Source organism: Formica exsecta, unplaced genomic scaffold, assembly GCF_003651465.1.
Source record: "Formica exsecta isolate Colony F162 unplaced genomic scaffold, ASM365146v1 scaffold87, whole genome shotgun sequence".
Classification (NCBI taxonomy): domain Eukaryota; kingdom Metazoa; phylum Arthropoda; class Insecta; order Hymenoptera; family Formicidae; genus Formica; species Formica exsecta.
This window is the reverse complement of record NW_021853642.1, coordinates 105,491-124,553: the sequence shown is the minus strand read 5'-3', so window position 1 is coordinate 124,553 and position 19,063 is coordinate 105,491. Positions and strand designations below refer to the sequence as shown.

At 28.8% G+C, this 19,063-nt stretch overlaps 2 protein-coding genes and 1 pseudogene across 2 annotated transcripts in view; all 3 read right to left on the bottom strand.

Annotated features, from left to right (window-relative positions):
* Nucleotides 1-2,126, bottom strand: part of LOC115244793 — an 8,299-nt pseudogene extending 6,173 nt beyond the window's left edge.
* Nucleotides 2,127-8,318: 6,192 nt separating this feature from the next.
* Nucleotides 8,319-12,839, bottom strand: LOC115244797. The gene is made up of 9 exons (XM_029822739.1): nt 12,696-12,839; nt 12,105-12,224; nt 11,819-11,936; nt 10,126-10,387; nt 9,858-9,974; nt 9,690-9,780; nt 9,256-9,413; nt 8,524-8,653; nt 8,319-8,437 (listed from the first exon to the last, which is right to left on the bottom strand). Exons 1-9 carry the CDS (start codon nt 12,834-12,836, stop codon nt 8,387-8,389), a joined length of 1,188 nt encoding a protein of 395 aa, XP_029678599.1. The 5' UTR covers nt 12,837-12,839; the 3' UTR covers nt 8,319-8,386.
* Nucleotides 12,840-16,077: 3,238 nt separating this feature from the next.
* The window catches only part of LOC115244795, a 10,348-nt gene continuing 7,362 nt past the window's right edge, over nt 16,078-19,063 (bottom strand). Inside the window, exons 4-9 of the mRNA XM_029822737.1 lie at nt 17,968-18,229; nt 17,703-17,819; nt 17,536-17,626; nt 17,002-17,159; nt 16,676-16,805; nt 16,078-16,225 (exon numbers count right to left, since the gene is read on the bottom strand). Coding sequence (XP_029678597.1) covers nt 16,175-16,225; nt 16,676-16,805; nt 17,002-17,159; nt 17,536-17,626; nt 17,703-17,819; nt 17,968-18,229 — 809 coding nt within the window. The 3' untranslated portion in view covers nt 16,078-16,174. The remainder of the gene's footprint in view (nt 16,226-16,675; nt 16,806-17,001; nt 17,160-17,535; nt 17,627-17,702; nt 17,820-17,967; nt 18,230-19,063) is intronic.

Sequence of the window (19,063 nt, the reverse complement as noted above, 5' to 3'; positions counted from 1 at the left end):
ATGCAATAAAAGAAAGGGAGTTCCACTTAAGAAAACGTCGATCACATTGATTTCACCTTGAAAAGGTCACTCAAGGTCAAATCCATAATTTTATCATGTGGCACCCTCCGAACCCTACAACTTTTGTTTGAAACATTTTTTTCGATAAAGCTTACTTTCCGAGATATTTTACAGTTTTAAGTTAAAAAACTCACCCTGTATATAGGGTGGAGAGAGTGGAGAGCTATATATGTATATACATACATATAAACTCCTCACAAAAATTAAAGGAACACTATTTTCTTTTTTAAGGTAGGTAAAATTTAGGAAATTGTATTTTCATTAAAAATGAACAAAATTTAAATCCAACCATGCGACTTCCTCGTGGTACGTTTTGGAAAACGCTAACGCCAGCGGTTTTTTAATTTCAATGAAAAATTAAACAAAATTTTTTTTGTTCTTGCTGACACTTAGTAAAGGTCAATGCAGTGTCACTAAAAATCAATTTTTTTAACGTTAACTGAACTTTATATTCCATTTTTTCTTTTTTTTCTGCTGGAATTGAGCAATTTCACAATTTATTATTATTTTTTATTGTTTTACACAATTGTTTTCTGGGTCAAAAAGAAAAAGGGAAAGATCGCTAATTTTTACGTTATTTTCATCCATTTGCATCATGTCTACATGTTTTTAAAGAAAATTTAGCAAATATACCATTCGATAGAGCAAAGTTTCAGCTTTAAGAATCTGCTTTTTTTAATTGCAGTACAATAAATTTTAACGTAGTTATGAGCAATTAAAATCAAAATGCTCATTTTTTATTTAATGAGCGGTAAGTCAGTAACAAAAAATCTTAGAAACATTAAAAAAACCGATTTTGTAGGGCTCAACAAAGTTGTGATTTCTCGAAAGTAAAGATCTTAAGCTTTGAAATCCTTTTTCGAGTTTTAAATTTCGTTCATTTCTAACATATATAAATATATATATATTTATATATATATATAATATATAGCCCTGTAGATTGGCTAGTTTGTATAGCAGTAATTGTATAGCATATAATATTTATATATGCATATATAAACTCTGTTGCATACTCTTTTTCCAAAACGATTTTCTTTTGAAATCTTGATAGCTCTTGCACGTAAAAAGAAAGCGTAATCGTATTTGAAAAGATCTTACTCGTAAGTGCAACGGTATAACGTCTGGCACTGCTTCCATATTCGTTTATGATAGCAAATTCGTTTGCGTCTTTTAACTCATTACATATAAGCTGTAGCTGCTCTAGTAAATCTTTCACCTGTTTTTATTTTAAATGTATACATAACATTAAAAATTTTTGCAGACTTTTCTTGAGCGGGTGACAGGTTCATAAAGTGAGAAGAAAATTTCCCATTTTGTCCAGTTCGTAGTTTTCTGTATATAAAAATTACTAAACTCACAAAAACTCAACAAAGTTGTGATTTCTCGAAAGTAAAGATCCTAAGCTTTGAAATCCTTTTTCGTATACACCGTTTTCATATATAAAGTGACATGTAGAAAAAATTGTTCGTACAAGAATTTATTTTACAATAATAATTTTCCTGTTCGTTATGTTGAATAAGTTGTCAACTCATAAATTATTCTATAAGCTTTGAACTTTAAGTACATTATATACTCACAGCTTTGATATTAACACTGAACAGATTATATTTTATCACAAACAGAGCGAAAAAAGATGCGGAAGATAAAACTTTGGCGATGAAATCCGGTGTACATTTGTGTGAAATAAATGGTGTACACTGTAAATAGTAATTTTACTTATGAGTTTGCATCAAAAAATTATTGTTCTGAAGTCATAAGCGCGCGCGCACACATACACAAATTTTTTATTTTATATATTATTAAACTCTTCTAAAATAAATTTTATAATATTATATTTGCCTGAAAATTTTATTTATAGACACAACTTGCTTCTTTGCAGTATAATTTGTATATATTATTAATATCATTATATTAGAACTTACCTGAAATATAAGACTTGTCGTTAAAATAGTAGACAAAAAAATGAATTGAAATTGAGTGAAGTTTGATTGTTTATAGGGCCATAGGCCAATAGCGAAAAGAAGAATCCTATTCAGATTGAAATACTGAGTCTCTAGACAGATCATCTTGTTGCGATGTCTGGGACATATATGATAATGAAATAACAAAAGTACATCCCCTTCTTTTTCTATTGATTAACCATGTATTTTATTTCTTTTCTTTTCTGATGTAAATTTTAACACAAATTGCATATAATTTCGTGTAACGCATAAAGCCGACACAACTATAGAACGCGGTAATAGTAAAATATCCACAGTTCAATATTTCTCGCAATAAAATCCCCAATTATGCGATCGATTTGACAGCGCAGTAATTTCAGGGTGTTATTTAAAAAAATTAGAGAAAAAATATTTATGAAGAGAATTTTTTGCACGAAAGTTGCGCATGCGTATTCGCAATTTCTTTTGGACCGGAATTTTACTCGTTTCAGTCTATTGTCCACACTCATAACGTACGTTTGGTCTTCGAGACGAATGTCATTAACTATTGAGAGCATATGCATATATTTTACATTAAAGTGAAAACTTTATCACATAATATACAATATTATATTGTCTAGTAAATTTATATTTTTTTATCTAATATATCCGTTATGTTTTATGACTTCATCTTACAAAATTATCTTTTTTACTAAAGTATAAATTATAAACGGACTAACATATATATATATATATATATATATATATACCATGTTACTGATAATTCGCAGCCGAAATATTTTACGTACTGACATATATATATTTCGGCCGCGAATTATCAATAACATGGTATTCAGCCTTGGCGACGTAAACAATAGCGCGCTAATGTTTACGTGTTACTTGTTATCATACGCATGGCGATACTTTTGAATAATACTGTAGTAATGAAAAGCGCTCCGTCAAATATACAGGGTGTCCCAAATTAGAGGATTGTAGATAAATACGCGACAACGCGAAATTTTGTTTCTAATCTAAGTTTACCTCAGGAGTATTTTAACTCACTCTCTTTTTGTTTCACCTATACAGCAATTGGTTTGAGATATATGTTTAACTTTGATTTTCTCGAAAACTATCACTTGTACGGTATAAATGAATAGCATATAAAATGTTTATCTCTGTGATATCTAAAACTTTTGTTTAAAACATTTATCATGATTTTCCATATTTACTGAGATAAGCGTAAAAAACTATAATTTTTATGAGTTTTTTATGGTTTTCACCATGAAAATCAAATAGTCGCCAATTTTCACTATGATATTCGTAATCAGCGCATCAAAATACGTAAGAATACTGATTTTCAAAAAGATCGGAGACAGGACCTTTTCGGAACTTTATCCATATAATGACTTACGTATTAAGTTGCTCGTTTTTTTCAAAATCAATTAAATTAAAATTATACACACATATTTAATATTTGAACTATCAAATGCATTGCTCAGAGTCGAGATAACCAATCGGTAAATATTGACAAAAGGGAACCCAACTCCAATAATCTTAACATTGACATTATTTGATATTATAGAAGTAACTCTCCTGAGTAATCTTCAGAAGATTTTAGCCGTCGCTCGTTGTTTACTAAAAAGTTATTAATAGATAAAGTTAACAATATAAAAATGTAAATTTAACTCTATAATTTGAATTTGGTAATTATGCAGATATAGGGAGCCACCCCCGAATTCGATAATTTTGAAATGTGTTATCAAGGTCATCACCTTGAGTAATGTTGTGAACTTTTCAGCCGGCTCTTGTTTATTAAAAAGTTATTAACAAAAGAATTTCCACGAATTATATATAATTTTCAGACACCATGTACATTTAATAGAGCATAACTTAGCAGATTCATTTATTTATGTGTAATAAATTGAACGTGTGGACGAGGGTGGGATTCCACTCCTCCTCCTGCACCCCCAACCCGAAAGAAACTAATCTAACCCAACCCATTTCTTAGAGGCAAAACATTATTTGGGGTGAATAGTTCTTCTACAGAAAAATAATATGTCAACAACTTATACATGTCAGTGGAGGAAAGGTGGAGCCTTTACTACATATGTTGAAAGGTAAATTATTACTTAAAATAAAAATTTACCTTTCGGACATGGGTAGGGTGAGGTTAGTTTTTTCGGTGAAGGGGTGCAGTGGGAGGGGCTCCGCTCCTCTCCCGCCAACGTTCGATTTATTACACATAAATAAACGATTCTGCTAAGGTACGCTATATTAAATGTACATAGTGTTAAAAAAATAACGTTTTATTTAGTAAACCTTTTTGTTAAAAATTTAATAACTTTTAACGTTAATAACTTTTTAATAAACAACGAGCGACGGCTAAAACCATTTTAGAGTTACTCAGACCGATGATTTTCACAACATATGTCAAGGTCAAGAACGTTGGGGCTGGGTTGTTTTTTGTCAATATTTACTCGTATGCATTATTATTATTTTTTTCTTACCTTATTATTGCGTTGAATATATGACAGTAAAATATGAGACCGAAATTCTTATCAGCTGTAATGTTTAATTGTAATATATTGTGAGATATATTTATTTCCTTGCGTTGCGAAACACTCTAACGATCCGATAAATAATCCACCGACGCTTAAAGCAAAGTCTTGGGCAACTTTTTGTAACAGAAACAGCATCAGTTGCTATACATATAACGGAGCTGTGTACCACTGAACGACGTACCTACAAAAATAGTATGAACAAAAAATTCACAATTTTAGAAAAATAGAAAAATTAGTAGAAAGAACTTTGATACATATACACGGTCGAACAATTAAGTTTCGAGACTCGCTTCACATTTTCGAATGTTTGATCCGTTTGTGTTGCCATTTTAGGGGGTTATTCACAACTCAATACTCAATACATGGTGCAACTTTTAAATTATTTGGTTCAATAGTTAATGAGATACAGTCACGCAAAGTAGTGTTACAAAATTTTGTTTAAAATTCGGTGTAATGGAAGGAACGTTTGACAACGTGCTAACATTAAATTCTGCGTTAAATTAGAGAAATCTCAAACAGAAACGTTACAAATAATTCAATAACCCTACGGAGAATCAGCTATAAAAGTAACGGGTAAAACTTAAGATTAAGGGCGACCTCACCGATTTCAATGACCTTGATATATGTTGTCAAGGACATAATTCTGAGTAACTTTTTCTTCTATACTGCGTTCACGGAGAAAACGACCTCGCTTTTCGTCTGGTTCGGTCAGATCCCGCCCGACCGACCGCCTTACAGCATTGAAGTAGCGCGCTGAAGTCTCTCACCTAATCCCCACTCCGCCCAAAGCTGCGCGAAGCGAGGTCGTTCTCTCCGTGAACGCAGTATAGTAACGTTTTAAAGATTCAGATGACATAAAAAAAAATGAATCAAATTTTGAAAGGGCTTGCTTCAGAGGACTAGGCTTGCTGAATCATTTGTAACGTTTCTGTTGGAGACTTCTCTAATTTAACGCAGAATTTAATTTTGGCTCGTTGTCAAGCGTTCCTTCCATTACACCGATTTTTAAATATAATTTTGTAACACTATTTTGCGTGACTGTATCTCATTAACTATTGAACCAACTAATTTAAAATTAGCACCACGTGTTGAGTATTGAGTTATGAATAACCCTCTGAAATGGCAGCACAAACGGATCAAACGTTCGGAAATGCAAAGCAAGTCTCGAAACTTAATTATTCGACCGTGTATGTAAACATATTTGCACACGGCTGTACTCGCGTACAGTATATGTTCACCTCTATTTTAAAAACTACTACAATATTTGCTTCTAATGTAAAATTTTTTAAAGTTAGCTATCCCCTATATAATTGTATTTTATAAAATTATGTCTTACATGATAACAATTACACATGATTATTATGGTCTATTACATTTTATCCGACATTGATGGCGCACAACATATATAAAATACTGATAAATGCAAGGAAAATAAAATTTTATTGACATTATCTCCGTTTGATGCAATCTGAAAAATCTAAAATACAAATAATTTTATAGCTGCGTTACCAGTTTTCTAAACATAGTTCTTTAATTATTTTACGATACAAACATATTAAGTTTCCAAATTAATTTTAGTAAAAATTAATAAATTTATGTAAAAATATAATGTCCGGGGAATTTTCACTTTGGAGTAATTTTTATCGTATTAATTCTTTACTTTGTTTACAAAAATATAATTTATGTGCAGTATTAGTTAATCAAAAGTATTAAAGTAAAAGATAAAGAGAAAGAAAAAAAAGATCTCTCTATATTTATATTTATTTATACAAAATTATAATTTTATTTTATACCTAGAAATTTTAAACAATCTACAGATATGTTCAAGATATGCAATAAGCATTGTTTCGATTGACACCATTACAACCACTCCTATGCAAAATGCTGCATTTAAATGCAGCAGGATTAAAAAAATATATTTTTCTTGATCCACGAAATACGTATTCTGTCTTAATTGGCAAGCGATATGGTTGAGATATGTATATCGGTAAAATAACATCAATTATATTCGACCAAAGTTGTGCGACAATAAGAGCAGATATATTACAAATGTTGATTGCTAGAAAGTAATTATCATTTAAACTTTGGTTGCATAATTTTACACACATTAGATACAATATTTTATCTTACCTGTAAGCGCAACTATATAACGTTTCGCATTATAGTTATATTTTCCAACGATAAAGTTTTCATATTCATCACTTAATTGGTCACTCAATAAATTCATCACTCAATAAACTACCTGTTAATCCAACAATTTGTTATATCGTTTCTACGTATGTTACAGAAAATTGCTAGTTATAAAAATTTAAATGTCAGAGATGTCTCTTAGAACAGAAATTATAAACTGTTAACTTATAGTTTTAGTATTAATAACGAACAAAATGTATTTTATCACAAAGATAGTAAAAAAGCGCTCTACATAGAATCTTAACGACGAAATCAATGCTGTTTTTGAATTAAGGAATATAGTAAAGAGAGTGAAAAAATTATAATTTTTATTTTTATAATTTTTTTTAATAGTGGTATTGGCATATATTATAATTATAGAGGGAAATAAGAAAAAATATAAATAAGATAAAAATAAGTGATATTCTATTTTAGAATAAGGCATACAAAGATTATTTTTATTATGTCGTATATGAACATTACAAGTATGTTTCAGGTATATATAACATATTTGCCTATATTTATTGTCGTTAAAGATTCTGTAGAAACATATCCCCGAATGGATCCAATATTTTAAATTATGGTAATTATTCTTTTATACATAATTATGTTATATAAAAAATATCAAGGCCACAAAATAAAAATTTGCAAATTATAAATGGTCAAAGTAAGACAATGATATAACATACCAATTACGCATTCAGATAATTATATATACATGATATGCATGCCGATCTATTAATTATTTTTATTCTTTAACTAATTTTATTTTTCGATTCCTTTTTCTTTGTTTTCAATGTTCTTTATAATAAGTGTTTTTTTAATATAAGTTATAAGTGCAATTGTTAGTAAAATACCGTGTGATCAGAACACGTGCAAGTCAACTAATTTCTAAGTGAAGTATAAATATAATTATACAACCGATTCAACGCTAAAAGTATTTCGACATATGTTCGTTTCCCATGAATGAAACCCTTTGCACAAAATGACCCCACACAAGCGCTATTCTCTCTTTTCGGAGCCAACACTTCATTATAATGCTGACGCTCGTAGGATACGTTTGGCCTTCGAGAGGAATATCTTCCTTTTCAACTATAAACATTTCAATGTCGGATGTATCTGATAAAGCTCATGTCATCTTAAACCGAGTACATTAGATAAATGCACGGCACTTTCAAATTTTACATCGACGATTGACACAATTAATATTTGTCTATCATTGCTAATATTTTTTGTTTAAGTATGTCTAGTAAAAAATGATGTTAATCACACATTCTCTACCAAACATACTTTTATTCAATTGATTTTTCTGTTTTTTTTACTTAAGTGATATAGATGCTAACGCTAAACAATGAATGATTTATTTCGAAATAATGTGTTATTAAAAATATTATGCATTGAAAATATTAAAATAAAAGTTAAAATAATTATATCTTTATTTTTGTTTTTATTTGAAATATATTATGTAAAGTATTCATTCCTGATGCAGATGTAGCACGATAATGTTAGAATTAATTAATTTTATTTCTCCATATTTCTCTTTGCATGAAAAATTCTAGCTACACTTTTACATGCTGCAAAATAGAATCTCCTATCTTGCTTAATACATAAAATATAGGAATATGTTACTTCTGTGTTAATTATATTATGTCCATGCTGTTATTTGATTTAAATTAGTCATTTTGTGGAATACATAACTGTAAAGTAAGACACTGAGGTCTTGACTAGCTATAATGAAAGATATTCTGTTTCATTACGCTATCCATTCGTAACATATGTACGTCACTATAAATATATTTTACATATTATCTTACCGTGGCAAAAAATTCTATCGATACGACAAACAATCCAACAGTCAAAACAAAATCTTTGGATTCTCTTTGTAATACGAACAATATCATTCTCTGTATATGTAAGGGAGCTATATACCACCGAACATTATATCTACAAAATTAGTTAATTGTAATCAACTTAACGGATAATTTGAAACACATCGCAAAAGTTTATTAATCTTCCGCTTGTTGTGCAAAAATATTGACTTTCACATTTTAATATAACAGTATAATATAAAAGTCTCCAAAGTGCGAATAAATTTCTCAAATTTTATTTTGCAGAAATGTTTCTTACACAGTAACAAATACGTTATGATTGTGATCCGTTACATATTGACCGATATAGCTGGATAAGAACATATATAAGACAGTGATTGTTGCACATATAATGGGCATTATTAATTCCTTGACATTATTTAAAGATATATCATCTGCATGTATAATCTGAAAAATCTAAAACACGAATACCACTGATAATTAATCTGTCGTGCATACAATGTAATTATGACTTTATCAATAATAGCTTTTATGTTTTGTTTTGTTTTCTATTAATTACTATAAAGACTCAAAATTATTATCTCTCTCTCTCTCTCTCTCTCTTCCGCTTGTTGTGCAAAAATATTGACTTTCACATTTTAATATAACAGTATAATATAAAAGTCTCCAAAGTGCGAATAAATTTCTCAAATTTTATTTTGCAGAAATGTTTCTTACACAGTAACAAATACGTTATGATTGTGATCCGTTACATATTGACCGATATAGCTGGATAAGAACATATATAAGACAGTGATTGTTGCACATATAATGGGCATTATTAATTCCTTGACATTATTTAAAGATATATCATCTGCATGTATAATCTGAAAAATCTAAAACACGAATACCACTGATAATTAATCTCTCGTGCATACAATGTAATTGTATGCTTTGTTTTGTTTTCTATTAATTACTATAAAGACTCATCTCTTTCTCTCTATCTCTCTTGGCATACAAATACAAGGACTGTTTGGAAATGAGTTATCGACTGGATGATTATCGCCATACTTAATAAATAGTTACAATAATGAATTTGAAATATAAATCTATACTTTTGTATATTGTAAAATATCGAAAGTAAAGATTGAAGGACAAATCAGGAAACTTACTCGATACAAATTGAAGCTCACCGAGGCTACTACAAATACTATTATACAGAACATCATCGATTGAATACTTGATTGCAAATGTTTGGTCAATCTTTAAAAAAAAAGAAAAATATGTTATATTACTTACGAATAATAATAAATCTAACACATTATTGAATATATACAAACCTCATAGCTTGTCGATGAATGTCCACAGCCCAAATTAAACCCTCGAATATTAAAAGTTCGTTTTGGAAATTAATATTTTGTAGCATGTTGTTGCTCATTGCGTGTTTGATACGATAGCTAATAGATAAATTAATATAATATATGTTGTAATTATGCTCAAATAGCATATTTTGTAGTTTTAGTATGTTTCTTTTGAAAATTACAAAATTACATTTATAGCCTAAATTCTTATGATTGTTTTTGTATGCTACTGTTGTACGTCTCATACCTGGCAATCTTAAACATTCCGCAAGTATGTTGATAATACGCAAGAAACGTTGTTCCTATTCCTACCATTGCAGTTGCCCCGATGCAGAACGATATATTTAAATGTAGCAGAATCCAATAGAAATATTTTTCTTGATCGACGAAATATTCCATTGGAATTGGTAAACGATATGGTTGAGATACATTTATTGATAATACATTATTGAGGATACTCGACCAAAACTGAGCGACGATAAGAGCAGGTAGACTGCAAATAGCACATACTAAAAGCGTTAAAGAACAATTGTTATTCAAATTTTTGTCATATATGTTTTTTAAATTTGTTTACGTTACCTCAAGCTCATTCACGCATTATATAAATTTTAATATATCTGTGTTAACCCAACTGTGATCGATTTTTATATTGTGTAATTGATTGCACATCTGAGTCTTTTCTATTGTTTTATTTGATTTAGATATACTTGTTACTAGAGATGTAAAGAAACAAAGAAAACTAAATATTAAAATACGATTTTTTGTGAAAAAAACAAGCCTTGTTTTTTTTCAAAATTTTGTTTTTTTAAAATGTTTTTAACATTTTTATATTTTGATTATTACAAGTTGATTTTTTATTATTTATAATTTTTTAGATGATAGATTTAAGCTAACCATCACTATTTTAAATGTAGATTGCAATTTTATTTTTGTATCTATATAAGGTGCCCTAAAATTCCCGGATGCACAGCATGATTGTCCGTGCCAAAAGAAGCAACTTTTTTCTGTGGCAAAATTGCGTCTAAACACTATTTTCTAAATAAGAGCAATTTTAAGCTAACGAATGAGCTCTGTAAGTTACGCATGATTCGGGGGCGACGCGTGCACGGCGTGCGTGGCGCGTGAGCGTGTACGCTATTTTATTATTTTGCTAAAGATTTTATAAGAACAAAGCATGATATTTAAATATCGCTATTTTGTATGAATACATCTTATTTAATAAGAGAACATTTTTTAATTGATATCATTAAAACAACGACTGAATGTAAAATAAAAGTAGATTAGATAACACGTGAATAATTATGATCCAAGATTATTGTTGCAATGTCCTAAAGATGTTTGTGGCTCTGAAAAGGGCCATTGTTATTATTATTGATATTATTTTAATAAATTAATGAGATATTTGCGATTAATATTATATCAAACACATCATAATTCAGATACTTTTTAATTACATGCATAATAAAAATTTTTGTTATACTTCTACTTGAAAATTATCTAAATTATGTCGTCTTTGATGTAATTTGCAAAGTCTCATTAATTCAAAAAATTACTTTTAGAAAAAATAAATAAAAAATATAAAAACTCTGATTTTTACTTATTACATTAACAAAAAATATAAACAAAAATAATATTATATTTAAAAAAATAATGAGAAAAATCAAATTTGTTGTTTTTTTCCATGAAAAAGCTTATTTTTTTAACGGCTGTTCACCATTTAAAAAAAACATAAATCTTTTATAACTCTATTTTTTACAAATTATTATTATAAATGTATGTGTGAGACACAAATATTTTGGTAGATATAATTAATATATCATATGTGTGATATAAAAAGAGACTGTTGCATATTGTATCTGTAATCGATTTTTTGCTTTGACAACTTTTGCGAGTTAAAAAGTCTAATATGTCCGTATTTTGAAAATCTAAAAAGATCTTACTCGTAAGTGCAGCGGTACAACGTCTAGCACTGCATCCATATTCGTTTATGATAGCAAATTCGTTTTTGTCTTTTAACTCATTACATATAAGCTGTAGCTGCTCCAATAAATCTTTCACCTGTTTTTTAAATAATTTAATATACTATTATTATATATAGCAGTGAGAAATAGAAAAAATTGTTCGTACAAGAATTTAGTTAACAATAAATTTTTTTATTTATGTTGAATGAATTCTCAACTCATAAAATAGTCTGTAAGTTTTCAACTTTATATGCTATATACTCACAGCTTCGATATTAATACCGAACATATTATATTTTATCACAAAAAGAGCGAAAAAAGATACGGAAGATAAAATTTTGGCGACAAAATCCAGAGTACATTTTTGTGAAATAAATGGTGTACACTGTAAATAGTAATTTTACTTACGAATTTGCATTAAAAGGTTATTTTTCTAAAGTCATAATCGCACACACATACACGGGCACACAAAATTTTTTATTTTATATTAACGAATCTATTTTAAATAACTATTATAATTTTATATTTGCCAGAAAATGTTATTTACGGAAACAAATTATATGTAAGTAAATAATAAAAATGTCAATATAGATAAAATTTTGCTTTCTCAATAATAATAAAAATTTATATAGGGTGTATCTGAAATGATGCACTAAACTTTAGGAGCATATTCTAGAGATCAAAATAAGTAATCTATAAATGCAAACCTCTATTACTATATACAATTATAATTTATAGTTAATATAATTTTATTCTAATCCAAATTGTAAGATATTTAAGTTATATGTGTGGTATAAGACTGCTTTTTTGCAACAATTTTTTATATATTAATATCATTATATACATTAGAGCTTACCTGAAATATAAGACTTGACGTCAAAATAGTAGACAAGAAAATAAATTGAAGTCGAGTAAAGTTTGATTGTTGATAGGGCCATAGACCAATAGCGAGCAGAAGAATCCTATTCAGATTAAAATGAGTCTCGAGACGAATCATCTTCTTGCGACGTCTGGGACGCATATGATAGTAAAGTAACAAAAGTACTCACATCCCCTTCTTTTTCCATTGATCATATTTTATTCCTTTTCTTTTTTGGTGTAAATTGCAGCATAAATTGCATATAATTTCGGGTAACACACAAAGCCAATATTACTATAGGACGCGGTAAAAGTAGAATATCCACAGAGTAACAATGTTTCTCGCAATAAAGTCCCCAATTATGCGATCGATTTGATAGCGGAGTAATTTCAGGGTGTTATTTAAGAAAATGAGAGAAAAAATATTTATGGAGAGAGTTTCTTGCGCGAAAATCGCGCATGCGTATTTGCAACTTCTTTTGGACCGGAAATTTACTCGTTTCAGTCTATTGTCTGCACTCATAACGTACGTTTAGTCTTCGAGACGAATGTCGTTAACTGTTGAGAGCATATACATATAGATATATATACGTATATGTATATATACATATATGTCAGTGCGTAAAATATTTTGGCTATGTATTATCAATAACATAATATTTGGCCTTGGTGACGTAAATAATAACGCGCTAATGTTTACGTGTTACGGCCTTGTTATCATTCGCACAGCCATACCTTTGAATAGTACTATAGTAATGGAAGACATTTTGTCAAATTCCTTTTCTCCTGGTTATCATTCGCACGGCGATACTCGAACAGTAAAATAATAGTGCAGGACGCGGTATGTTTCGTATATCGTCAAATTCCTGTTCTAAACGTGTCTCGCAATACGACTAATTATAAATTAATCATGTTTTTGCGAGTGAGGGTAAATCACGAGGAAACAGCAAAAAATGAGCAAAAAAAGAAAAGGAGGTGTCGGCGACGGACGTACCAACGATATGCAATAAGTAATTTATAAATTATGTATCATTTATATTATGTTTGAATTGGACATATTGTTTATTCCTTTTTCATTTCTTCGATAGTGTGTGTATATTCTTTTGAATTCGAAGAAGTTTGAATCATTAACAGCGTTAAAATTAATTCTTTCCCGTTCATATGACCGATTGGTGATAGATATGCTGCCAGGTTTTTGCAAAATGTCATACGAAAAATTGAGATATCTCTTGCAATATTGGTTTGAGCATAAAAATGTCAAGAGTTTGTTTTATTTGGTGAGATGTTACCCAGGATCCTAAATAAAATGCCGGAAATGCGAAAAAATCTACCCCTCCCAATACTTGGATGTATTTTAATACGACATACGAAAAATTATGATTTCCGAAACACGGAGGTCTATTTTATTATAATTATTATATTTTCCTATAGTTTTTTCCATGTTCTTTCGAAATCGGAAGAATTTTAATCATTAATAGCGTTAATTAATTCTTTCACACACACGCGTGCGCGCGCGCGCACATACACGCACACGCTCGCACGCACGCATACATGCATATATATATATATATATATATAACTCTTAACAGTTCGATATTTCGGAAACTATGCCATCGATTTTAAAGATTCAGGTCTTGAATTGTATAGGTTTAATGGCCCTTTAAACGTGAATGGAGAAGTTGGTTTTCAACCAACCTGGTTGCGTGAGTGGGGCAGGGGTTAAATTTTAAATTTTAAATGGAAACCTCTATACAAAATTACATTTTTGGATTCTATGAAAGAAAAGAACTTAGCTTTATCCAAAACATCTTTTTGTCAGACGTTTCCATGAAAAAATATAACGGTTTGAAGTCTCGATTTGTAGCTAGTTAAAACACTCGAGAAAAATGTATTTTATCACAAAGATAGTAAAACAGGCGCGCTACGTAGAATCTTGACGACGAAATCAGTGGTATATTTTGAATTAAGAAATGTAATAAACTGCAAACAATAATTCTTTAAAAATTTTTGCATTAAAGAACCTGTTTTTGATTATTAATAACTTGCAATTTTTATACAGAAAATTGTCTGACTGCCAACCGCATAAAGAGTACATTAAGTTCTACAGTAGAATTTTATTTTATGTGTTCCCAGAAAAAAGACATATATGTTTTATTTTTATTTTTATAATTTTTTTTTAATATTGATTTTAGCATATATTATAATTACAAAAGGATAAGAAAAAATATAAATAAAATGAGAATAAGTGATATTCTGTTTTAGAATAAAGCATAGAGAGATTATTTCTTTTATATCATATATGAACATTACAAGTATGTTTCAGGCATATATCACATATTGCTCTATATTTATTATCGTTAAAAATTCTGCAGAGATATATCTAAATAGATCCAATATTTTGAATTATGGTAATTGATTTTTTAATACATAATTATGTTATATAAAAAATATCAAGGCCAAAAAATAAAAATTTCCGGATTACAAACGATCAAAGTAATGATATAGAATATAGACATGTAAATCATGCATTCAGATAATTATATACATATATGTATATGATATGCATACCGATCTGTTAATTATTTTTATTATTAAACTAATTTCATCTTTCGGTTCCTTTTTCTTCGTTTTCGGTGTTCTATAATAAGTGTTTTTTTAAATATAAGTTATAAGTGCAACTATTAGTAAAATACCATCGTGTGATTGGAACATGTGCAAGTCAACTAATTTCTCAATAAGGTGTATATATGTATAATTACACGATCGATACGACGCTGAAAGTACAATATTTCAACGTATGTCATTTTCCCATGAATGAAACTCTTTGCATAAAATGACCCCACGCAGGCGCTATTCTCCCTTTTCGGAGCCGACACTTAATTATAATGCTGACGCTCATAAGATATTTGGCCTTCGAGAGGAGTTTCTTCAACTTTAAACATTTCAATGTTGAATATATCTGGTAAAACTCATGTCATCTTAAACTGAGTACATTAGATAAATGCACAGCACTTTCAAATTTTAAATCGAAAATTGGCACAGCTTATATTTGTTCATCGTTGCTAATATTTTGTTCAAGTATGTTTAGTAGAAAATAATATTAATCACATTCTCTACTAAATATACTTTTATTTAATTGTTTCTTTTTTTTACTTAAATGATCAAATGATCGCTAACGCTAAACAATGAATGATTTGTTTAGCAATAATGTGTCATTATAAATATTATACATTGAAAATATTAAAATAAAAGTTAAAATAATTATATCTGTATTATTGTTTTTATTTGAAATATACTATATAAAGTATTCACTCCTGATGCAGATGTAGCACAATAATGTTTGAATTAATTAATTTTATTTCTCCATATTTCTCTTTACAAGAAAAAATCGAGCTACATTTTTACATGCTGCAAAATAATCTTTTATCTTGCTTATACATAAAATATAAGAATTTGTTACTTCTGTGATAATAATAGTTATTGTGTAGAATACATAACTGTAAAGTAAGACACTGAAGTCTTGACTAGCTATAATGAAAGATATTCTATTTTATTGCGCTATCCATTTATAATATACGGGGTGTCCCAAAATTACCGCATCACCTGCTAATGGCAGATTCTTGAGATCATTTGGAGACAATTTTTCCTCAGCGAAAATGTCGAGGAATCAATCATTTTCGTGTTATGCGATTCAAAAAGAAGGGCTATTTGCAAACTAAACTTTGTAGAGACTTAAAACTACATTCTTTAGTTAATTTCAGATAGAGTTTACTTTAATAGAGAGAATGAATTTTCATTTAAGGTTTAATTACAAAGATATATGATGGAAAAAATTGGAAGCTTGCAAAGACTAATGACCTCTCTTGACATTTTTGCTGAGAAAAAATTGTTTCCAAATACCAATAATCTGCCATTAGCAGATGGTGTGGCAATTCTGGGACACCGTGTATATACGTCACTATAAATATATCGTCTTACCGTGGCGAAAAATTCTATAGATATAACAAAAAATCCGACGTTCAAAACAAAATCTCTGGATTCCCTTTGTAACAAGAACAATATCATTCTCTGAATATGCAAAGGAGCTATATACCATCGAACGTTATATCTACAAAATTAGTTAATCGTAAGCGACTTAACGGATAATTTGAGATACATCGCAAAAGTTTATTAATCTTCCGCTTATTGTGCAAAAACATTGACTTTTACATTTTAATATAACAGTACAAAAATATAAAAATACATAAAAATCTCCAAAGTGCAAATAAATTTCTCAAATTTTATTTTGCAAGAATGTTTCTTACACGGTAACAAATACGTTATGATTGTGATCCGTTACATATTGACCGATATGGTTGGATAAGAACATATATAAAAAAGTGACTGTTGTATATAGAATGGGCAATATTAATTCTTTGGCATTATCTAGAGATGTATCATCTGCATGTATAATCTGAAAAATCTAAGACACAAGTACCACTGATAATTAGTCTCTCGCGCGTACAATGTTATTATGACTTTACCAATAATAGCAAGCTTTCATGTTATGTTTTGTTTTCTGGGACACCAAATTTAATTACTATAAAGACTCAAAATTATTATCTGTTAATTATCTTGAAATATTAATAATAATTGACTCTCTCTCTATCTCTCTTAGCATAGAAATACATAAATTGTTTGGAAATATGTTATTGACTGAATGGACAATTATCGCCATACTTAATGAATAGTTACAACAATCTACATGAATTTGGAATATAATTCTATGTTTTTATATGTTATAAAATATCGAATGCTTGCTCGAAAGTAAAGATTGAAAAACAAATCAGGAAACTTACTCGATACAGATTGAGGCTCATTGAGGCTACTCCAAATACTATTATACAGAACATCATCGATTGAATACTCGATTGCAAATGTTTGGTCAATCTTTTAAAAAAAGAAAAATTTGGTATATTACTTACAAATAATAATAAATCTAACATATTATTGAATATATACAAACTTCATAGCTTGTCGATGAATGTCCACAGCCCAAATTAAACCCTCGAATATTAAAAGTTCGTTTTTGAAATTAATATTTTGTAGCATGTTACTGTTCATTGCGTGTTCAATACGATAGCTAATAGATAAATTAATATAATATATGTGTTATAATTATGCTTATCAAATAGCATATTTTTCTGGTTTTGTAATGCTTCTTTTGAAAATGACAAGATTACATTTATAACCCAAATTCTTATGGTTGTTTTTGTATGCACGTTTCATACCTGGCGATCTTAAACATTCCGCAAGTATGTTGATAATACGCAAGAAGCGTTGTTCCTATTCCTATCATTGCAGTTATCCCAATGCAGAACGATACATTATAATGTAGCAGAATCCAGTAGAAATATTTTTCTTGATCGACGAAGTATTCCATTGGAATTAGGAAACGATGTGGTTGAGATACATTTATTGATAATATATTATTGAGGATACTCGACCAAAATTGAGCGACGATAAAAACAGGTAGACTGCAAATAGCACATACTAAAAGCGTTAGAGAGCAATTGTTATTCAAATTTTTGTCATACAATATTTCTAAGTAGATTTATGCTACCTCAAGCTTATTTCTGCATTATAAGATTTAATATTTCTTTATTGGGCATTTTCTTATCGGCCTTTTATTTGTTACCCAACTGTGTATTCAATTTTTATATTATGTATGTAATTGATTGCACATTTGTACCTTCTCTATTATATATAATTATATTCGAGTTAAATATACTTGTTACTAGAGATGTAAATCCTACTTTTACGATGTAATCTTACTTTTTTTCAAAATTTTGTTTTTTGTCAAATATTTTTAACATTTTTATATTTTGATTATTGCAAGTTGATTTTTCATTATTTCTGATTTTTTAGATGATGGATTTGAGTTAACCACCACTATTTTAAATGTAGATTACAATTCCATTTTTATATCTATAATAATTTATAATTTTATATGTAATTTTTATTTTTAATTTTGAGTAATATTATATTTGTAATTTTACAAAATTTATTTTAATTACTATTTCAATATAATAAAAAAGAAAAAAGTTCTTATATTTAAATTTTTTTTTCATGTTATTTTAATAGATTAATAAGATTTTTGCGATTAATATGATACCAAACACATCAAAATTTAGATAATTTTCAATTACATGCATAATAAATTTTTTTTGCTTCCTCATAGAGAAAGCTTTGTTTTCGTGACAAAATTTTTTTTCGAGTTTTCTATGCCAATGTGTTTAGGATGTTCCAAAACGTCGAAAAATCATATTCCTAAAAAATGTCTGTATGTATGTATGTATGTGTGTATGTGTGTATGTGTGTATGTAC